Source organism: Chrysemys picta, chromosome 4, assembly GCF_011386835.1.
Source record: "Chrysemys picta bellii isolate R12L10 chromosome 4, ASM1138683v2, whole genome shotgun sequence".
In the NCBI taxonomy this organism is placed as follows: Eukaryota; Metazoa; Chordata; order Testudines; family Emydidae; genus Chrysemys; species Chrysemys picta.
The window spans coordinates 30,225,892-30,250,209 of record NC_088794.1 but is presented as its reverse complement, the minus strand read 5'-3'; the positions used below and the strand labels follow the sequence as shown (position 1 = coordinate 30,250,209).

Sequence of the window (24,318 nt, the reverse complement as noted above, 5' to 3'; positions counted from 1 at the left end):
CTCCCAGTACTTCTGTTAGTCTCAAAGGTGCCACAAGACCCTCTGTTGCTTAATTCTCTCATTGTTTACAGAAAAAGTTGGTAAAACTTTCTTTTATTAAAGTATCTTAGTAAAGTTTATATTTGAGGGGAGAAGAGGAAACAGATTAGCCCAAAGGTGGTGTTAGCCCAGTGGGGACCCTAAAGAGGAATATTTTGGGGGGCCCTCCGCACAACACATAATATAAAGCAAATAGGGGCCCCCTTGAGCTGCTCAGGACCCTAAGCAATTGTTTAGTCTGTTTATGCCTAGTGCCGGCTCTGGGTTATCCTCTGTACCTAACTGTATGCAAGGAGGAAAGCATTAATTGGCTTTTGAGACCATAGCACAGATGTAAACAAATGCTATGGATATGCTAAAATATCCACCCAGATAAATATTGGTGCCATTGCTGAGAGTAAAAGTTCTCTGACTGTGGTTTCTAATTAAGCAAACAGCTATTTCCTTGAACTTCTGCTTTAGGATTAAGAACTGATTATTTGCTGTGTTAATCTGATGATTTGACTAAACTGATTTCATGCCAGTATTGCTGCTAATTAGTTCAGTTGACCTTAATTTGATAACTGAGTTGATTAATGCTGAGTTTGATAAAAATTGTAGTAGTTTAGCCTTATTGATATGACCTTTTTGATTATTTGTTTATTATTTTAATAACATTTATAATAAGTAGACAGAGCCTTTTCCCCCCTCAGTAATTTGAGCCCAAAACATAGAGAGCCTTTGGAGGGCATGAGCTGATCTACCTTGGAGCCCAGGTATCCCTCCCTAAATTGATGCTTTGGTTCTCACAACTGGGAATAGAAACCAGGTCTCCTGAGACCCAGTTCGATGCCTCCCCATTGGCCCACGTTGCCTCTCCTCAAGTGAAGCTAAACCTCCACCTTCAGCGTTCTGTTACCTCCCTGATTCTCATGTGTGACCACAATGCAGGGCTGTTTTGGGCCACAACTCGGGGGGAGGGCTCTACATTAAAAAAGCTTTCATGAACCATTTTTTAAATTTCACATATAGGCTTTAGCAAGATCCTTCTTGTTACAAAAAAAAATCTACATTTATTTGCATTCTTGCTGACAGGGCTGGAGGGTGAACACAAAACTGGATGACACAGCAGGGCCATTGGTAAGAGGTGAAAGAAATGCAAGGAATTTGAAGAACAGCAGAATTCAAAGGCCTCCAACTGGGATCAGAGCCTCATTGTGCTAGGTGTATATGTCCAGAATAATACATTATCTGTTGTGTAACCTTTCCAGGGAAGAGAGCAAGCGTGGGAAAAAGGAAGCACTACTGTCTCCCATTTTACAGCTGGGGAGGTGAAGCACAGAGAGATTAAGTGACATGCCCAAGATCAGACAAGGAGCCTGTGGCAAGGCCAGGATCTGAACCCAGATCTCCTGAGTCTTGGTGCCTTAACCATCAGACCACACTTCTTTCCAACCAAGCCAGAAGAACTACAGTAAAACTTAGGATCTGACTGAACCACCATCCCCAAAAAGATTCTGCATCAGAGCAGAGCTTTCCTTGTTGGGGGAGGAGGAGATATACAGCTTTATATAATATCAATGTATCAGGCTTTTGAACTCTTGTCTAAGCAGTGAATTATCTATAAAATTCCTAGGCAAGCAATTTCTTTTGTCCTCATTCTATTCAGCCTAAGCCAAAAAGACACAAACCAAAAAAGTCATTATGTTACACATTGGATTTCACTAAAACATTCCACTGTTCAGCTGCTGGGACCCGTAAATCCATTTCCCATGACAGATTTATATTTCATGCATGAAAGTTTAGTTTACAAATCCAACATGACCCTTTCAGTCTTTGAAGCCTGGCCACTATTTGATCCACTTGTAACTCAAAGCTCTCAATACACAAGCCCTAATCAGGTTTTCTACATCTGGGTCTTGATCCTGCTTCTGTTGAAGCCAATGGCAAAAGTACCATTGACTTCAGTGGTCCAGGATCAGGCCTCTAGTTTCTACATGAGGTTTTGACTTCTAATCAGCTCCATAAATGTTCGTGCAAAAACACATGTTGTCTCACTGGGATGGACATCCTGCCATAATGCTGCCAAGAGGAAAGCCCTTCTTTGCCTCATTTAGCACTCTGAGGATATTTTTGTTAAACATGCAGAAGGCTGTGTATGTGTAAAAACCAACACACAACTCTCACATGTCCCAGATCATGATATACATTTCATACCCTTATATTTGCAATATTGCTAACCCAGAAGGTTCAAAAAAATCAGGAGTCTAAGCTCCCTAAAATCATGAGATTGGCTTAGAAATCATGACATTATAAAGAAATTGTGTGGGGGTGGGCTTCTGCCTTTTTGTTTCTGACTATTTAGGTTGCACTCTGGTTATGTTTCAAGTTTTCTCTGCAATCATGAGGGCTAGACACTTTTTTTTTTTTAATGAAAGCTGAGATTCTCAGGTAATCAAAAGTACCAGATACCATGAGATACAGAAAAAAACAGAATTGGCAGCAGAGTAGTACATTATATTAGATTCTGACTTTGACTACGTGTCTGCACAGATGAGTAGGAGCCAGGAAGTAACAGGAACTATCCCATACACTGCTAGGCTGGCTACCTAGGCCTTGGGATTGGGTGCTTTGACGCATGGCCAGAAAGGGTTAAACATCCTGCAAAATAATTAACCCATGGAAGACATGTGGGGAGATAATGTTTGTGGTTTTGTGTATTTACATACGTATGAGTAGGGTGGACAATGTAATCAACAGTCTATGCTGTATTCTGATAATTCAGAGGTCAAAAGAACATCCAATCATGTAAATAAATTGTAAACACCGGATATCTTAGTATTCATCTCTCTTTGAAATGGACTGTGAATGGTGGAGGAACAAGCAAATGGCCTTATGTTAATTCATATAGCTAAGGGCTTGTCTACACTATGCAGCTTTTAGCGACAAGGACAGCCTTGTCGCTAAAAGTCAGCATGTGTGAATGCTCTCTGCCAGTATTTTGTCAACACTTTTGCCAACAAAATACTTCCAGCCCCGTGAGCAGTGTTAGCTTTGTCGGCAGGAGAGTGCTCCTGCCGACAAAGCCACATTCATACTGCCACTTGCGTCGGCAAAACTTTTGTCTTTCGTGGGGGGGCTTTTTTAAGTACCCGTGAAAGACAAAAGTTTTGTCGACAACGTTGAGTGTAGACAAGCCCTACGTACCAGTGATGGACGTCCTTCAAAGTCATCCTAATTACCTTTTGTTCCTTGAGGAATTCCAACTTGTCAAAAAACATGAGATTGTATAAAAGATCCTTGGGTCCTGATTCTGTCATCTCAGATCTGCTTAGATTTTGTCAGGGGAAGTTTGAGTCACAAGACTGAGGTCCCAGTTATGCTGGTTTGCCCTGAATATGAAATTTGGACATTGGACTATGACCTATGAACTGAATTCTAAAGGAACTCTTTGCAACTACAAAGCTCACCATCTTTGCTGTGAATCTGAACCTCAACGAACTGAACTCATGTCTGTATGTATATTGATCTTTAAACTAAAATTTATTACAAAAACAAAAGAGAGAGAGTATGGTTAAGTTAATAAGAATTGGCTGTAGGGTGTATTTGGGTAAGATTGGAAACATTCATTAATCTGGGAGGTAATGTGTCCAATCCTTTGGGATTGGTAGAACCTGTTCTTTTATACAATGAAATAAGATTTACAGAAATTTTCATCATATTTGACGACATGAGTACCTGGATGGAGGCCTGAGGCTGGATTACTTTAAGGGAACTGTGTTGTTTGGACTTTTGAGTAACCAGTAAGGTAATAAGGAAGCTGTTGGTGCTGGTTTAGTGAATCTAAGTATTGGAATATCTACCAGCTTTTTGGGGATTGTCTGCCCCATTCGTTGCAGTTCACCCTAATTGAGTGACCACGGCTGGCTCCCCACTAGGACCCCGGTCACAGGTGCACAGAAGTAGACACAGCTATTTGTCTGCTTCCTTCCTTCCTGAAGCAGTTGGGTGGGGAGTGGATGGAGCCTTGGCTCTACTCTCTCTCCAGCTTGGCCAGCACTATATGGCTACCTACCTTCTAGGAGCAGGAAGGGAATTGTGACTCAAGTCGCAAGGTGGATGTAGCATACACATGAGGCTCTTGCTCATGATTGTGCCTAAAGACACAATCCAGCCCTGTGACTTTATAAGGCTCTTCATTCCTGAATTTTAAAAAATGCAATAGATTGAAGACTTAGGGACTGTTGGAGGAGTTAGTGCAAGCCGGGGAGGTTAGTAAAGGAGTGCTAGATGACTAGTATCACAGCCTCAGGGGGAGAAAGGAAGCATCATGGGCTATATTTGGAAGTTGGAATGAGGGAAGGAACAGGCAGGCTGAGGAGTAAGAGCAGAAGGATCTGATTGGCATAAGGTGACCAAACAGCAAGTGTGAAAAATCAGGACGGGGGTGAGGGGTATTAGGAGCCTATATAAGAAAAAGACCCAAAAATCGGGACTGTCCCTATAAAATTGGGACATCTGGTCACCCTAGATTGGCAGGGGGACCAAGAGTGGTTGCAAGCCAGCCAGAAGGGCTGCATGTAACTGCAGCTGCACCAGGCATTCCAGGTCTATTCCTCAAATGACACTTCTAATTGCATGTAGCTTGTTAGCTGGCAGAGACAGACATGGAGGAGTAGGTACCTGTGCAAAGGTACCAACTCGGGCAGCTCGCCTATTGCACCACCTTTCCCATCCCAGTTACACTGCTATTTTTAGTGTGCTAGCTTAGTGTATGTGTGTCTACCTGAGCTGGAAATTATACCTTCAGCTGCAGTGTAGATGTACCCGGTCATCAGAATGGCAGCACCTCTACATCTGCTCTACACAGAGGTAACTGTCTTGTCTACCCAAGGTGTGAGGCAGTGGAAACTCAGCCCTTCAGGGAGCATGTTTAAGGAATTGTGCTTTTGACTGAGGAAAAAAACCTCTCCTGAGTTTCCATGCACATCCTCCTGAGGCACCATTTAATCTGTTCTGCTAGCGCTCTGCAGGAATGGAAGGAGAAGAATTTCCACAATGGATTCTGCAGACAAAGTAGCAGCTGAAATAGTTATCTGTGACTTTCAGTAACGTATGCCACTAAAGACCTAAGCACACATGCCATGTGCCCGGCAATGATACATAGTGCTAGCTGCCAGCTGCCAAGGGCTTTTCCAGTACTGTATCTCGGAGTTGCCCTCAGTGAATGATATTGTCAGGTCAGCATGCATTGAAAAGAATAAATAGAAGATTTCTCTGCCAGGGCAGATCACTGGCGCATGTAGTCCGATATCTTGCTTTTGGCAGTGCCAGTACCTGACCCTTCAAAGGAAGGGATAAACTCCTAACCAGTTGTGCAGTGTGGTATTTTGGAATTGGGATCTTGCAGATGATCATTTTACACCCTGAGACATGAGATCTGATTATCCTTTATTCTCTGAATGTGCATAACTACTAGAGTCTAGAGATAACAGTGCCATAAAATTATCCAGTCCTTTTCAAAATCCAGTCACAGGGACCTCTTGCAGCAGTGAATGTTTCAAATTAACAAAGTGTGAAGAGAAAAGATAGGGCATGCAATTTGGCTAATTTTCTACATGCTCATAGACACCAGTAAATCAATGGAGGGGCACATGCTGATGGCACTTTCACCTCTGGGTCACAAGTTCTTTGGTTCAAGTTCCACATTAGGAGAATGCCAATGCTCCAAGACAACACTCCTTCTATCAGTAAAACTATATCCTAAGTTAGGATTCCTAACATCCAAAGCTGTGGGTTAGCTAGTTAGTGTGATGTTGCAGTCTATATGATTTTATAAAAATATGCTAATGAGTGAATATAATGTAACTGGAATATGCTTCATGCAAAAGGTCTCTTATAAGGTATCATTACAAAGCTTATAATCTACTGAGTGTGTTCATCCTATTTCTATAAATGTATCACTTGTATCTAAAACTAGAAATATGAAATATAACTCTGAGGACCTATTGTAATTATGCAAAGTGTGGGCAATTAACGGTGCTTTGGAATCTTGATGGCTCCCATCAACCAGGACAATTGACTGCAGATGGCTCTATTTGCAGAGAAGCCTTCCTGTGAGTCAGGCTTGGGGTCTTACAGTGACGTGATCATGTCACCTGAACTGGAATCCATCTTTAACCTGGTGCTTTTCCATTGAGAAGGGGGTTGGGGGATGGAAACCCAGAGGGACAAAGGATTCCTGCCTTACGCATAAGATATATAAATGGGTGGAACAAAACAAAATAGAGGAGCCATCATGAGAAAGCCCCTAGCTACCACCTGAGCTGGAACAAGGGCTGTACCTGGGGAAAGGACTATGCCCAGACTAGGAAGGCATCCAGTCTGTGAAAGAAACATATTGAAACATCTCTGAGGGTGAGTTCTTATCTGTATTCAGTTTCTTACTGTATTAGACATAGACTTGCGTGTTTTATTTTATTTTGCTGGGTAATTCACTTTGTTCTGTCTGTTTCTACTTGGAACCACTTAAATCCTACTTTCTGTATTTAATAAAATCACTTTTTACTTATTAATTAACTCAGAGTATGTGTTAATACCTGGGGGGGGGGGGGGGAACAGCTGTGCATCTCTCTCTCTCTCAGTGTTATAGAGGGCGAACAATTTATGAGTTTACCCTGTATAAGCTTTATACAGGGTAAAATGGATTTATTTGGGTTTAGAACCCACTGGGAGTTGGGCATCTGAGTGTTAAAGGCAGGAACACTTCTGTAAGTTGCTTTCAGTTAAGCCTGCAGCTGTTTTGGGCAAGTAATTCAGATTCTGGGTCTGTGTTGGAGCAGACGGGCGTGTCTGGCTCAGCAAGACAGAGTGCTGGAGTCCCAGGCTGACAGGGAAAGCAGGGGCAAAAGTAGTCTTGACACATCGGTTGGCAGTTCCCAAGGGGGTTTCTGTGATCTAACCCGTCACAGTTCGTGTCAGCAACAATGAGAAATCACAGCAAAGTAACTCTTCTTACCCGTTGATCCCAAAAAGTATTTTTCTAAGACAGATCCATAGCCGGTGGGATTTTTGGTGAGGTTGCTGATAACAAATGGCTGGGACTTTGTATTCACATTGTTCAAAGGCCAGCGCTGGGCTCTGATGCTTGCTCCTCCGTACCAGGAGACATTAGTCATTGAAAAACAATCCTGCAACCAAACACAGAGAGTTCTGTTAGAAATGAAGACAGAAAACTCTTTGTGCCAGGGACTGGTACACAGGATAATACATACATGGGGTAATGAAGAAGTGAGAGAGGGCTCTTTACATTATGTGCTTAGAAAGGGAACAGGTTTAAGTGGATTAAGCAAGGAACTCTGTGCCAGTGACTCACTGTGGGGGCCTTTGGAAAGTCAGAACCTCCGTGTCTCAAGCTTCCCCACCGGTAGCCTTCAGGTTAATGACATTTCCCTCACTGGATGCTGTGAGGATTAACAAGTGAATGTTTTCCCAATGCTTTGAGGCAGACTGCTCTGCAAATGCACAATACTACCGGTGTTGACAGCCCCAAATATTCAATAATCATGAGACCGTCCTTAAAAATCCATGAGATTTTAAAAAGATATATATCAATTTTAGGTACTTTGTCTTCCTGTATCTGAGCTTTTAACTTAAACTTCAAAATGTGACAAATGTTTCTCCACAACCATGAGGGCTAGAATTTTTTTCATAAATGAAAGCTGAAATTCTGCATAATCACTTGACTCCAGGAGCTGGAGATTTATTAACATCAAGCAATAGCAAGACTCAGTAAAATCACAAGAGTTGGCAACACTGTTATTCTATTATCTCAGGTACTCTATACATTACATGTCTTAAAAAGTATCTACTTCTTATTAATCAAAAACTAAAGGCGATACGTTCCTTTTAAATCCTTTCAATGGATCTTGTCTCCAGAACTCTTCTGGGGAGATCCACACATGCAGTGAAAGTGGAATATCAAAGCAGATATCTACTACCACGTGGACTTGAGAGGGAAATTTTGGTCCAGCTTCCTTACCCTATTGAATTTTGATGGTTTGCACTTCTATAGATACAGCAAACGCACTACAACTATTGTTCATTGTGTATTTTATTATCTATATTAAAGCTGACCAGGAAATATCCCCCCCCCCAAAAAAACACTGACAAAATATTGTTTTAATACAAAAAAACCCAAATCTGGATGTTATTCAGATTTTTGGCAACTGAAAAGTGAGTTTTTATATTTATTTTTACAAAAACTCAAATTTTTGATGAAATTAGGCGGGGTTGTGTTGGAATTTCCATTTAATCAAAAAGCAGCTTTCCATCTAAAAGCTGACAGAACTTTTTGACCAGCTGTGGTCTATATACTGGAGAGAGAGAGAGAGAGAAAGAGAAAGAGACCGAGCGCAGAACTGCAACTTTAACTTTAGCCGCTAATGTTCTGACCCAAACTAGTAACCCTTATTTTAAAAAAATTAAAATGCAGTCCTTTCAGGAAAACAATAACCTACCAGTCTAGATTTTAAAAATAAATAAATAAATAGGAAGCTCTCAATAGCAGTGCATCAAAGCATAAACCTGATTTAGAGATACTGGAAATAAGAGTAATAGATTTTTAAGGCTAGAAAGTGCTGTAGTGTACAAACCCCACACTTGGGGAACAGAGGGTTAAAGAGCAGATCTGAGCCTAGGAGGCTCGGTCCAGACATATTTGCTGGAGGTGCTCGCAATAGAGGTGGAGTTTAAAAAGGCACAGCATAGCTCAGTCAGGGAGGTCAGTGCCAGTGAGCAGAGCTGTTCTGGTAGCTCCTGCGGGGATACAGAAAGAGTCCAATGCCATCTGGAGCAGACCTCAATTGGGAGATGCAGGCTGCCAGTGGAGAGACAGCAGAGCGCCTGCCTGTGAGTGAGGAGGAAGAACCTCCGGACTCCTTTCAGTTGAGTATGCATTGCAAGTCAATAGCCAGGCAACTACTAGGCCTCTAGAGAGACAGGGATGTAGTAGGAAGTGATCCAAGGAGCAGTCTTGGTGATACCTTTGCCTTTGCTGCACACCTGAACTGCCAGCCCCAGGGCCCTGGGTTGGAGCCTGGTGGAGAGGGAGGGCCTGGGTTCCCCTACCAGCAATCTACAGCCTTGAGCCACTAGGTGCTACGGCCAACCCACGGACTTGGAACCATAATGGGGAAGAGTGTGCTAGTGCTCCAAGCACTGCGAGACCACCCTGCATCACAGGACCATTATGATAATCACATGCATCGAATTTCACCCGGTGGTTCCTTCACTGAGCCCAATAACTTGTGGTTGAACTTGAATGTATCTTTTAGAACAGAGGTGAGCAAACTTTTTGGCCTGAGGGCCACATTGGGGTTCCAAAACTGGATGGAGGGCCGGGTAGGGAAGGCTGTGCCTCCCCAAACAGCCTGGCCCCCCGCCCCCTATCTGCACCTTCCCACTTCCCATCCCCTGACTGCCCCCCTCAGAACCCCCGACCCATCTCAACCCCCCCTGCTCCTTGTCCCCTTACCGCCCCCTGCTGGGACCCCCCGCCCCTAACTGCCCCCTGGGACCCCATCCCCTCCCAACCCCCTCCCCCGCTCCCTGTCCCCTGACTGCTCCAACCCCTATCCACACCCCCGCCCCCTCACAGGCCCCCCGGGACTCCCACGCCTATCCAGCCACCCCCTGCTCCCTACCCCCCAGGACCCCCTGCCCCTTATCCAACCCCCCACTCCCTTACCATACTGCTCAGAGCACCAGGACTGGCAGTCGTGCCGCCCGGCCGGAGCCAGCCATGCTGCCCAGAGCGCTGGCAGCACGGCGAGCTGAGGCTGCGGGGGAGGGGAGACAGCAGGGAAGGGGCCGGGGGCTAGCCTCCGTGGCCGGGAGCTCAAAGGCCGGGCAGGACGGTCCTGTGGGCCATAGTTTGCCCACCTCTGTTTTAAAATAACATTCAGTCTTGATTTAAAGACGCCAAATGATGGAGAATTTACCACATTCCTTGGTAATCTGTTCCAATGGTTAATTGCCTTCACGGTTAAAAATGTGCATCTTATTTCCAGTCTGAACTTTGCTGACTTCAATTTCCAGCTGTTATGCATTTGTCTGCTAGATTAAAGAGCCCTGTAGTACCAGATATATTTTCCCTGTGCAGATCAAGTCACCTGTTAACCTTCTCTTTGATACACTCAATCTATTTATCTGAAGTCTCTCTCATCATAAGGAATGTTTTATAGACCACAAACCATTCTTGTAGCTTTTCTCTAAACTCTCTCCAGCTTTTCAATATGCTATTTAAAATGTAGACATTGGAACTGAACACCATATGCCAAGGGTGGTCTCACCAATGCTGTACACAATGGTAACACCACCTCCCTACTCCTATTCAGTACCTACCCCTTTATACATATTGTGTATTCCAGCATCCGCCTGGGAGTTCAGTCTGCGTCGTCCACAAACTTTATCAGCGATAATTTTATATTTTCTTCCAGATAACTGACAAAAAAATATTGAGTAGCAGCATTGGGCTGAGAACCAATCCATAGGGGACCCCCATTAGAAACATTTCCCTAATAGTTGTTAATGGAGAATTAAGAATGCTTTCATATCTATCAGGTAACTTGTTTTCAATTATTTTAACATGGGACATGTTGATAGCCATAAAGAACATGGACAAGGAAGGGACCAAATGGGGAAAAGAAAGGCTGTGAATATACCATCCTCTGGGCCTGGCCAAAGGAGGAAGGGGAACATGAAGAACAGTAAAACCACTCAGGGAGGCTCTAGAGATGAGCTGTTTATTAAAGACGAAAAACCACCATTCAACCTTGGTTAGGTTTTATTCCCTCTCTCTAGCTTTTTCTATCCCTCCAGTAATGTTCTTTATAAAACAATAATTAAATGAAACACACGCTGAGGTATAAAATGGCACAGATGTACTTTATCCAGTGGGCTGTCTTGACATTTATGATCTGCCTGTGAATAATTTCTCAAATATCTACCACCGTTTTTTGAGTTTTGCAATAGGCACTAGTCCACTGCAAGAAAGTCACAAAAAAATGAATTCCCTTAGGTGGTAGCATTTGGAAATTAGTGCCTCCATTTAAAACAAAACGCCTAGAAAATATTTCTAAAACAGTTTCTGCCAAATATGTCTAGTATATCTAAACAACGTAGTCATCCCAAACTCCTGCGAATATCTTGATTATCACTTCAAAAGTTTGTTTGTTTGTTTTTCTCTCTTACTTAATTGGCCTCTCAGAGTTGGTAAGACAACTCCCACCTGTTTATGCTCTCTGTATGTGTGTATATATATCTCCTCAATATATGTTCCATTCTATATGCATCCGAAGAAGTGGGCTGTAGTCCACGAAAGCTTATGCTCTAATAAATTTGTTAGTCTCTAAGGTGCCACAAGTACTTGGGGAACAATGCATCTTGGAATGCTCCATTCCACATAAGAAGTCTTCCTGGAGACATGCAAGATACCATGTGGACAATGGCTTCGGCCTGTAAAGACTGAGTCATGCAGGGACATGTGACTTGCCCAGGTGACTCCAGAACTCCATCTTGGAGCTGGACTTTGCATAGGAGGGAGGAGGGGGGGTCTCCACCCACAAGAGAGAGTCTATTTAAACCCGTGGGAGACCCCACCATTTTGTCTTCAGCTAGCTAAGGAAGGAGCCTCTCCACCCCTCTTCCCCCTCCTCCCCCCCCCCATACTTGAAGGGAACTGAAACAAACAACAGTAACTACAGGGGGTGTGAGTGATTGCTGGACCCAGGCTAAAAGGAGATTAGCCTGTAAAAGGGAGCATTCTGGAACTGGTGAGGAACTTATCTATATTTAGTTTGATTAGACTTAGATTTGCACATTTTATTTTATTTTACTTGGTGACTTACTTTGTTCTGTCCGTTACTACTTGGAACCACTTAAATCCTACTGTCTGTATTTAATAAAATCACTTTTTATTTAGTAATTTACCCAGAGTACGTATTAATACCTGGGGGAGCAAACAACTGTGCATCTCTCTCTATCAGTGTTATAGAGGGCAAACAATTTATGAGTTTACTTTGCATAAGCTTTATACAGGGTAAAACGGATTTATTTGGGTTTAGACCCCATTGGGAGTTGAGCATCTGAGTGCTAGAGACAAGCACACTTCCGTTCAAGGCACTGTAAATTAGCTGTTTTCAGGTAAACTTGCAGCTTTGGGGCAAGTGATTCAGACCCTGGTCTGTGTTAGAGCTCATTGTTGGCCTTGAGACCAGATAGTCTCACATTTCAGAAGCTTCCACTCACAGATCGGGACAGACATTTATTCCTAGATTCTAGTGATATTTGTGGACACAGGACCTGTGCCTAAATATTTAAGTCCTTTCAAAATGATCGGATCTGATTTCAGTTCTGCTTCTAGTAAATTAGTAGTAATCAAGGATGCTTTGCTGTACATTTAATATATGGTACCTTTCATTCTGGAGACCCAAATTCCAAGGGGCTGTGAAGACAGCAGGACAAATTCTGCCCTCAGTTACATCAGCTTAAGTCTAGAGGAACTCCAGTGACATCTGAGCTACTCTAGATTTACAGTGGTGAAAGTGTAGGCAGAATTTGGCCCACAGCTGTTTATAATAGCAAGCACTGTTTTCCATCTCCATATTTTAAGATATCCCAAAGGGTTAATGCTGTAACAATCTATGTGACCACAGAGCTGAACCTTCCAATGTAGCCATCCTCAACTGGAACATGTTCCTCAAGTCTCCACTCAGCTAACTGTGGATTTACTCCTGCTTCTGTAGAAGTCAATGGGAGCAGGAGCTGACCCCATATTTGCCAAACACTGGGTTACTGATAGAATGTTCTTTCCCATAAGGGCTGGACCAGATTCAATGGAGCTATATCAATTTATGACAGCAGGGAATTTGGCTCTCCCTCAATCCAGTAACTATGTAAGCTGTGCTTAGCACGATACCATAGGCTTACTGATCTTGCCATAAGGTTTCCAGGCAGACCTCATGCAATAAATAACTCTGAGGATAATCCTAACGTTGGCTATTTACTGCTCTTATTGTAATCCCTGACTTGAAAAGGACTTTCTTCCTCAGAACTTGAAAGTCTCTCCTGTTTTCTCTAGCATCCAAAATGCTACAACATGGCAGGCCGTGCTTGCTTTATGACTTTAGCACAAGGTAAGCACAACTCTGTATGTTTCATATTAAATACACAGCTGTGACAATGCGGTTCTGGCGGAACCCAACTGAGAGTGCCAACTCAGGACAAATTGCTCAAATAGGGCAGTTACAGCCCAAGGCTGGGGTTTTTTCCACCTCTAAGGCAAACCAAACCAGCCAGACTAAGAGGACTTCGGTCTCACCCCCTGGCTAACCGCAAGTCTCACAAGCAATCTCCTTAGACACTCCAGTTTCCCAGTATTACCACCAGTACCACTCGTTATGGGGACAAATGGTTATGAAAACCAATACCCCAGTAAAAGAAAAAGGTTCTTCTGATCCCAAAGGACCAAGCCCCAGACCCAGGTCAATATACAAATCAGATCTTACCCACAAATCACGCTGTTGCCAATCCTTTAGAATCTAAAATCTAAAGGTTTATTCATAAAAGGAAAAAGATAGAGATGAGAGTTAGAATTGGTTAAATGGAATCAATTACATACAGTAATGGCAAAGTTCTTGGTTCAGGCTTGCAGCAGCGATGGAATAAACTGCAGGTTCAAATCAAGTCTCTGGAATACATCCCCCGCTGGGATGGGTCCTCAGTCCTTTGTTCAAAGCTTCAGCTTGTAGCAAAGTTCCTCCAGAGGTATGAAGCAGGATTGAAGACAAGATGGAGATGAGGCATCAGCCTTATATAGTCTTTTCCAGCTGTAAGAACACCTCTTTGTTCTTACTGTGGAAAATTACAGCAACATGGAGTCTGGAGTCACATGGGCCAGTCCCTGCATACTTTGCTGAGTTACAAGGCGTATCTGCCTTCTCTCAATGGGTCCATTGTATAGCTGATGGTCCTTAATGGGCCATCAAGCAGGCTAGGCAGAGCTAACACCAGTTTGTCTGGGATGTCACCCAGCAGCATAGCATAAGTTTGAAATACAGACAGTATAGAGCCAATATTCATAACTTCAACTACAAAACTGATACACACATATAGACAGCATAATCATAACCAGTAAACCATAACCTTGTCTTAGACACCCCATTTGACCCCCTTTATACAAGATTTGCGTGCCACTACAGGACCTTGGTTGCAACAATGATCTATATGGTCCCAGATTATATCAATAACGTCACAACAGCTGACTGTTTTATTTCATAACCAAAAGAACTGATCAAAGCAACATCTTCCCCGTGCTGCTTGGCCTCTCCACTGGACGACAAAGGAGCTAGTTCTAGTCCTGGATTACGTTGGCTTCTGCTAACTAAATACCAGGGGAACGGGTGTCAGAACATCCTCCATAAGCAGGCTGCAGCCGTGTCCTCCCAGCCACTGGGGTTTCTACAGCTGGGCAGTGTCACCAAAGAAGTGTCACAGCTCGCTGGAGAGGACTCCTGGCCAGGAGATGTGCTGCTTCAGCAGAATTATCATGCAAAGGAGCTTCTGCACCTCCTGTGTCACATGGAGGGAGGGGGAAATTGATGTGGCAGTCCTGCATGGGGTGAGGATAGGTTAGAGAAAAGGCCACAGGATCCTTAGTTACATAAATTCAATTGTCCTAAATGCCCTGTGCAAGTGGCACCGAAAGGTTGCAGTAGTGTAGGCTGGGGAAGCAGCCGCACGGAGTGGGCTGAAGGGATTATTACTCCGCGGCTCAATGCTCTGGCCCCAGTTAGGGTGTGTGTTTGCATCCTTCACCCTTTCATGCTTCACAGTCACAAAGCCCAACTGCTCTAACTTTCTGCAGGGCGCAAGGAATGCTTTGAGCCTGCTCATGTGATACATAGGTCCCGTCCAAAAAATTCCTGTAGCAACTGCGTAGGAGCCTCTACAGCCCACTGCAGTTCTTATTCAAGGCACTGTAAATTAGGGTCTATACACTATGTACAGGTTTCAGAGCAGCAGCCGTGTTAGTCTGTATCTGCAAAAATAACAGGAGTACTTATGGCACCTTAGAGACTAACAAATTTATTTGAGCATAAGCTTTCGTGAGCTACAGCCCACTTCTTCGGATGCATAGAATGAAACATATATTGAGGAGATATATATACACATACAGAGAGCATGAAAAGGGGGGAGTTGTCTTACCAACTCTGAGAGGCCAATTAAGTAAGAGAAAAAAACTTTTGAAGTGATAATCAAGATAGCCCAGTACAGACAGTTTGATAAGAAGTGGCAATTTTGCAACAGAAAAGCTTCAAAAACAGGCTCCAACAAGAAACTGCTGAGCTGGAATTGATATGCAAATTAGATACAATCAATTTAGGCTTGAATAGGGACTGGGAATGGCTGAGCCATTAGATTCAATGTTTGTATCTCCCCTTGTAAGTATTCTCACACTTCTTATCAAACTGTCTGTACTGGGCTATCTTGATTATCACTTCAAAAGTTTTTTTCTCTTACTTAATTGGCCTCTCAGAGTTGGTAAGACAACTCCCCCCTTTTCATGCTCTCTGTATGTGTATATATATATATCTCCTCAATATATATTCCATTCTATGCATCCGAAGAAGTGGGCTGTAGCCCACAAAAGCTTATGCTCAAATAAATTTGTTAGTCTCTAAGGTGCCACAAGTACTCCTGTTCTTTTTACACTATGTACAGAATCTCATGTGCTACATGGTACATTTAAGCCCTGTCCATACAACAGCTGAAACCATGCTAGCAACATATATATTCTTCTAACATCTCAGGCCCATCCTTGCTACGTTATGAGAATATATATTATGGGGGGAGCGAGCAGTGAGCCTAGTTTGCCTACCGCTTCCTATTAGAAAAGATTGTTGTGACCTTTTCTCTGAGAAGCTCTCAGACCTTCATTCTTTGTAATAGGCCTTTGATATTCAGCCGGGGAGATCCCCTTGGGCTACAGAAGTGCCTTTTCTTTCTCCTAGGAAATTCCATTCAGGTTTGGCTGAGATATATGCAACTGTAGATTTTAAATCACCGTTTCCCTTTTCTCGCTTGCATCCCTCAGGGAACTTTTGGCAGCCTGCCCAAATGGCTGAACACGCCAAGGGTGGGCTCAAGCCAGGGCCATGGCAGGCAGCTGCCAAAATAGCCAAAGCAGAGTGTGGGGAGAAGAGTGCCCATCCAGGCTCTACTCACCTATAAGTCCCTGGAACCAGCACATGGCCCTAGTGGCCTGTTTACACACACACACACTTATACCCCAGGGTACCGCATGGAGCAGAAACTCGGCTCCCTTACTAGCCAAGGAGAGAGAGAGAGAGAGAGAGACACACACACACACGCGCACACACACAAACACATGGCAACACCCAAATTCTCAAATCCTTCAAATGGCACCAGACACCAACCCCCCATTCCGGGGGCAAGACGTGGGGCAGGAGCTCCCCCGACTCTGGAGGTTGGGGAGAGCAAGAGCCAAGCTGGAATGGGCTTCTTCCTGGACCTAGCACCTGGACTCAGCAATCCAATCTCCTCCCACCTTCCCACATAACAGCCTTCTCCTACCACTCACTAATGTTGGTCCTGTAGCTCACGTAGCAGCAGTCTGTGCAACAATGCTGAAGGCTCGGGATTCAGATCCTGTTGACGATCCATGATTGGGCGAGTTGTTATAGTTGCATGTAACAGAATCTGTTTTTACCCTAAGCCCTCCCCCCCACACACACACTATTGCTCAATTACACACAAAAAGCTGCTTTAAAAGAACGTATGCAGTATTGTTGTAGCCATGGTGGTCCCAGGATAAGAAAGAGACAAAGTGGGTGAGGTAATGTCTTTTATTGGACCAAGTTCTGTTGGTGGGAGACTTTCACCAACAGAAGTTGGTCCAATAAAAGACATAACATTATTTTGAAAGGTACAAGGTGGGTGAGGTAATGTTGAAGAGTCAAGCACCTGAAAGTTAGGAAGTGCCTGATTTAGGATTACAACCATAATTCAGGTATGCATTATGGTATGGTCTTTACACAATCTTACTATACTATTATATCTGTAGGAGCCTGCATTATTCTGCGCACAGAATGGATGCCCACTGAGCCAGTAATTACGGTTGCATGAGCAATCATACATGGTTTTCCTAATGGTGCTTAACATTGCAATCTAAATAACGTTCTTTTAACATAGTTTGTGTGTGTGAGAGAGAGAAGTTTTGAGTTTGTGGTGACTGGTTCTTTAGCTTCAGGAAGGCAATATAAGAGACTGGACAGGCTGCCAGGAGGAAATCCAAGAAGAGATAGTTTTAAAATGTTTCCTTTGCAAAAGCTGCTAAATATTTTAAACAAATATTATGAAAATTCAGTTTTCTGAAGTTACTGTATTGAACTCGAAAACCATTTCAGTCACCAAAGTGTAAAACATGAGTCTTTACACCCTACTCCAAGTGCAAATCTCAATGCATCCTTAACTATCGAGTCCCTATTGATGCCTCCATAATATATGTATATGTATTTCCTCCACTAAATTTCCCTCCCAAAAATTGTACCAAGGTCCCCCACTACTAACAACGGTGCCTCTCCTCAGCAAGGCAAGCAAAACAAATTTGGAGATTCCAGGTCAAGGTGTTTTGGTGACATGATGAACCAAAAAAACCGCTAAGAATATTTTTCAACAAGCTCCTGCCACTCCATAATACAAAACAAAGACAAACCTGGAAAGTATCAAGAGTTACGTGGCTTTTCCCCCCTTGCCTCCTGGTTTCCTAAACCACCTAAATACAATCAATTATATTATTTCGGTTCAAATGCTCTTGTTGCCTCTGCTCTTTCTAAACCTTTCCTTTTTGCCAAGCAGCAGGATCAGCGAGACTTAACCTCCCACATGACTTCAAATCTCTGGCAATTAGAACAAGGCCTCTTGGGTGCCTCTGCGAAAGCCCAGACGTATTTCAAGGGGGAATGGGGATTTCTGGTTGTTTAAGCATTAGCAGCTAGTCCGACTTACACCCTCAACTACTAAAAAGAATGACCAGCTCCTAACTCTGTGCAGTGATTCATGCAGAATTGGGGTCCTGGGGAGGGAAATTCAGCTATTTCAAGTGGGCTATTTCAGTTTGTATTTAGGGTTACAAAGGAACAGCTGAGTCCATGAAAAACAGGCGCTACCTGCCAAACAACTGTGACTCAAAGCCAGCCATAGATTACTTTAACATATCTGGGCCTGATCCTTAGCTGGTGCAAACTGAATAAGTCAATGGAGTCACATTAACTGACACTGAGGATCTGGCCCTATATGTGTAACTATGGAACGCAGTCAAAACAAGACATAGAACCACGTGTCACAGGATTGTTTCTATCGCTCAGCAGAGATGACATTTATTTATAGAGAGGATTTATTGGTGTCACACGGTGCATCAATAAATGGCTCTAACTGTTAGAGGGACTTATTTTTGTTTTCTGGTGTAAACTTCTAAGCACATGGAGACAATCTGGGGCAGATCTTCAGTACAACTGTAAAAGTGAGCCAGCCAGCCAGCAACAACATTTATAATTTAGCCTATGTTCTGATAAAAGGACATCTACAGCCAGCTAATTTGCTGGATTGTTTCCGAAAAGCCTTTTATTTCCTTTTCATTTTCTCCTCTCTGACTTGCTCTGTTGCTGCAAGTTAGAGACCCTGCTCATCTCACCCAGCTTAATCCCTTTCACCTTTTATAAACACATTCACCCCCTCCTCCCCACTGGCCTGGATTTGAACCTGTAAACGTCTGAGGAGTTTCACCTTCCCCTGAAGTCAGCAGGAGTTGGGGGCTCTCAGCATCGTGAAGGATCAGACTCCTAGGTGTGTCGGAGTCCTGTCTTATTCTGATTGATTCAAATCTACAAGAGAATTCTTTGTCTTCTGATAATATGAAATGCGTATTCATGGCTCAGGTTCCTATGGGGTCCCTTTGAGACTGATCCTAAATGTCAAGCAAAATTTCTGAACTCGGTAATGGTTTAACTACATTGTAAAATATTTTTTATTTGGGCGCTAGTGAGGGACAAATTCTATTGAAAAGCAAGGCCAATCCACTCCAGTCCTCAAGTTGAATGTTTCACTAAGGTGGAGGAATTTGGCCCAGAGTTTTAAAATAAAGATCCTCCGCTGATGTAAATCAGTATAGCTCAATTGACTTCAGTAGCTGATTTCTACCAGCTCAGACTCTGGCCCACTCCCTGTTTCTGACGTTCCCCACATATTTTCCAACCGTTTTTGATTTTTACTTGGAAAATGATCAACTCTATCCTACTCATCACCTTGGCAGTATAGATCTAAAACAAATCATGCACGTAGGCAACACTCACCGATTACATTCAAAAATTTCTCCAAAGCAAAGTGTGTTTTAAATGTGGATTTACTGTACAGATAGCAGAGATGTCGATATCTAGACAATGTATAGATCAGAAAAAAAAATCAGATTTTATTAATGTTCTCAGTGCTGACACCTGATGTATCAGGAGAAAGGAAAGTGCCGTGCTCGGATACAGACAAGTTGATTCATTCTTCCCTTTCCTAAATATTGTATAACAAAATACTCTTAAGTGCTCTGTAAGTCGCAAGAGCATCACACAAACTGAGGGAACACAGGAGGAAGTTCCCCGACTTTTAACATAGACAGAGAAGCAAGTTCTGAAACCTGGTACAGCCAGGAGATTTCAGTGCCAGTGCAAATATGCGGTGGGTATTTATTTTACATAAGTTCTTTTTAGTTACAAACAGAGGAAGGAGGGTGCTGCCGTTCTCCCACCGGTGCCATTGGAATAAATCTATTGTGACTGTTTAGGAATAACCTTTTCTAGCTTTTTGGTTTTAAACACCATTGTTATTTTGTGTGTGTTGGTGTATATATGTATGTATTCAGTCTATCTAAATGTGGCTTTCCTGCCCTCTAGTTAACACTACAGCACTATGAGGAGGTAGCTGCAGTGACTGGTTGAGTATTATTAGTGTATTTTTAATGGTGACAGTAGCACACCCGGAGTGCTTTGGAGCACTCATCTGTCTAGGATTTTGTATGATCACCCCATCATTGTGTGGTCCAGTTGCCTTCCACAAAAAGTAAGCACACTCCCTCTCTCTTCCAGCCCTCTTAGCAGGACAAGCGTAATGGTTTTCTTTTTTTTAATTTATTTTTAATTATAATAAATATGTAAGGCCAGATCCTCCATTGGTGTGGCTCCATTGACTTCACTGGAGCTATGCTGATTTATACCAGCTGAGGATCTGGCCCAGAAAGCACCAGAGTCCATTAATAAAACACCACCTTTGTTTTATAACTAAACCAAATCCCCATTACCTTTAGTGTAATCTTGCAGTGCAGAGGAGTCCAGTTTATCGTGTAGCACTCTGTGCCGGCGGAAGGACCAGGTTCAAGGGAGATCTCCAGATCCGCTGTCGCATCCCAGGTATAGCAGAACTCCGTCTTGTTGAGCCAGCACAAGTTCTTCACAAAGGGCTGCTCCATGTCTGGGAAGTTGCCCACAGTGATCTCCACCAGGGTCTTCTCTTCGCTCAGGGTCTGCAGGACGAGGGAGTGAGACCTTCGCTCCCAGATGAGACCACTGGTGCTCCCTCTCAAGATCCAGTTCTTGTTTGGCTGGTCCACCACTTGCCAGTAAATAATCCCAATGGTCATCACAAAGAAGACAGCCACCCCGAGGCAGGCAACAGCTCCCTTCCAGGTCTCATTCATCTCCTTGAGACCAGAGTCCCACCTCACCTCTGGAATCGGACTCTGGTTCCTGGGACGAGCATGGGGCATTTTACACAAAATTATTAAAGCAATCTTGCAAGGAAATGCTTCTGCTTCAGGACACGGAGCTCTCTCTTTCAGAACCTGCTGGGAAGCTCTCTTTAACTTTGGTTATTTCCCCCTCCTCTCCAAAAATAACTTCACAACTTCCCCCTCCCAGAAATAAAAACAAGTAAAACCACTTCTCAAAGCTTTCTCCACCACTCAGCACATGTTGCTAAAGGGGAAGTTATTCTAGTCAGCAGTGCACTAGCTGTAGAAAGGGAGAGTGCCTGCAAAATATAGCTGTAAACGTGTGGTGTCAGATCTATCCCCCCCTGCCAGATTTGTCCCAGGTGCTTGAGCTGTGACGTTTCTCTGGCATGCCAGACTGTGCCTAATCAGGAACACTGTCTGTGGTCCTATAGAGACAAACATGCATTGAAAAGCTTGGATCCTGTATAACCATTAGATTGGGAGTAAAGGAGGGGGGAGTGGGCAGCAGCAGCAGCTGTATAGGGAAAATGCAGCGTTCAAGTCTCCACGCAGCTTTGGGTTCAGGCTTGCAATGCAGCGTTAAGGGGACATGTGGTGCAGAGAAGATCACAGTGGATATTTGCTGATTATAAAGAGAAGGGTGTGAATGGGATTCCCCAAAAGTGCAAGTCACTCAGGTAAAAGTATAACAAGTTCTTTAGCCCTTCCTCCGCCAAATATAAGAGTTAGATTCATCTACCTGTTGCGTAGTAAAAACTGGAAGCTGTCTGTAAAGCATAATTTCATTCAAAACCTCATCTGGTGTAGATCAGTGTAATTTCCTTGATGCCCATGGAGATATGCTGATTTACACCAGCAGAGGATCAACTCTCGTTGCTCGGCACTTGGTTGGGTTTCCTGCATGTAAAATAAGCGTTTGTTTCCAAGTAAAAACATTGCTTGGCTTTTTTCCTTCTCTCAAAGAGAAACACTGATACTAGCACATCTGCTCAGTTTAGGTGAAGTCTCTGTACTAGTCACACTTCCCTGTAACAGTAACCACTGGCATTAACGTACGCTGACCCATGTCATGCAGGGCTATTAATCTTCGGAAGTCTGACCCAGCTCAGATGACTGGATCCAGGAAATAAAGCTGAATCTTTTTGCGCACTCACTGTGTCATACTTCCTATTCAACAGAGGCATGCCCAGGCCTACAATGTTATTTATATTTATTTTGCACAGTGTGAGAGGAGAATCGGGCCTCCTTTGAACTAAGAGGCTATATATGAGGGTGATGTTATGGGTATTTGTTCTTCACAGGGCATTTCAGTCTCCCCCTAGATCTCCACTTGCAGGACTCAAAGGCCCGATTCTCCTCTCACACTAGTTTCCACAGAGAGCATGATTCATTTCATCTCACCTCTGGCAGGTAAAAATTAACTGTTGTATTTCCCAAATGTTACCTTGTCATGTAAGCAGCTGTCACCAATGCACGGATGTCATGTGACTGCTAACGAGATGGTTTTGATTCTCAGTACATTTCCAGGAAGAGTTCCAAGTGCTGGCTTTATCCTATCAATTCCCACAATTTGGGACCCAGTTACCTAAGGGACCACCTGTCTCCCGCACCATGCTGCCACTATGGAGACCGGCATGTTTGAGAGCAATCGATTCAAACAAATGCAAGTGGATATGAGGGCATTTTCTTTGAATTCAAGAGATCCTGTCACTTCCCTGCTTGGTCCACCAGAGACTGGATTCATTCACTTCCAGGCAGGCTGCTAAGCCTCTCTTCTCCTAAGCATTTAGGCCCAGATCCAGCAAAGCATTTAAGTGGGAACTTAATTTTAAGCATGTGACTAGTCCCACTGACTTCAGTTGGATTACTGATGTGCTTAACTTTAAGTGCTTTCCTGGATCAGGGCCATAGTGGGGCTGGGGGATTCCAAAGGGGAGAGGCTGGAGATGGGTGAATTATGTGAAGTTTTTCACTATAGGAGGCAGTTGGAGAGAATGCCTTTAATCTTTTTTGTGGGAGTCTATTTGAAAAAATGGCCTCTGGAAATTTGATGAATCAGCATATAGTGAAATTTTTTTTTAGCTTTTCTAATGGAGTGCTTTACACTTTGAGAGGTGGATAGAGTGCTGGAGATGTGCCAGAGATAACAAAATAGAATCAAATAAGTGTTCGATGACTTCGCTACTTTATGAGTAATACATCTTTCCAAACTTGGACTACGTCTTCACTGCAAAGGCTGCGTTTACATTGAGATATCTAACAGAGTCTAAAATCCTGGCGGAGACAAGGAATTGTATTTTTCACCTCGTTGTAGCTAGTCAAGGTCAACCTTATAGCTTCCACCTATGGATGACTTTGGTTAGCTACATCAAACTCCCCGTGACTTGTTTCCTCTAGGATTTGACATCAAATTAGTGATCTCAGTGCAAACACACACTTTTTCTATGCAGTGCAGCCAAAGCCTCATACTCAAAGCTTTCATACATCCCTCACATCCTGTATCTGTGTTCTGTACTCTGTAGGTCAGATCCTTGGAAGGTGCAAATTAGCATAGCTCCGCTGGCTGCAATGATAACTAATCTAATGTACACCTGCTGAGGATCTGGCCCAATAAATCACTCTTTCATTTTAACCTAGATTCTGAGCTCTTTGGGACAAGGGCTGTGGTTGTTACATGGTTTATGATGTGCCTGGAATATATTTGGTTGGTTCAAATATTATTATTTTGGTCAAGCCATTTCCTATCAGTTTGATTTAAACAATAAATTCCCAGCTCTGATATAGTGCTTTTCATCAGTCGATCTCAACACGTTTTACAAATAAGTGGCTGATTTTGTTAGCCACGTGGCCACCAGCGAGCATATCACAGCTTTCATAGCACATGATAGCGTGCTAGTGTCTGTATTCAACAGCCCTTTATAGAGGTTCAGAAGAATCCTTTGAAAGGAGCAAAACTCCTTTGAAATACCCAACATGCAGCCATGGAAGTTAGCTGGGAATTAAAAAAAGTGCATGGAGACTGAACAGTGTATATTCACACGGTGCACTCTTTGGATTGGATACATGCATAGGTGCCGACTCAGTGAGTGCTCTGGGGCTGGAGTACCCACGGGGAAAAATTAGCGGGTGCTCCGCACCCACCAGCAGCCAAGCTCCCCCTCCTTGCCTCCTTCTCTCCCTTCAGCGTGCTGCATCCCCACTCCTCCCCCACCCTCCCAGCGCTTCCTGCCCTCCCGCTGCCTAACAGCTGTTTGGAGGCACTTAGGACTTTCCACTCAGGGGAGGAGGCGGAGAAGAGGCAGGGCAGGGGAGGGACTTGGGGGAAGGGGATGGAATGAGGGCAGGAAGGGGGCAGGGCTGGGGTGGGGGTCGAGCACCCACCAGGCAGAGGGGAAGTCTGTGCCTATGGATACATGTTATGTGGTATGTTTCGGTGCCTTGAT

At 43.6% G+C, this 24,318-nt stretch overlaps 1 protein-coding gene across 1 annotated transcript in view; it reads right to left on the bottom strand.

Annotated features, from left to right (window-relative positions):
- Positions 1-21,045, bottom strand: part of LOC101941269 (SITS-binding protein-like) — a 72,676-nt gene extending 51,631 nt beyond the window's left edge. Inside the window, exons 1-2 of the mRNA XM_008176702.4 lie at positions 20,444-21,045; positions 7,037-7,208 (exon numbers count right to left, since the gene is read on the bottom strand). Of these exons, the coding sequence (XP_008174924.2) occupies positions 7,037-7,208; positions 20,444-20,908 (637 nt within the window). The 5' untranslated portion in view covers positions 20,909-21,045. The remainder of the gene's footprint in view (positions 1-7,036; positions 7,209-20,443) is intronic.
- Positions 21,046-24,318: the final 3,273 nt, after the last annotated feature.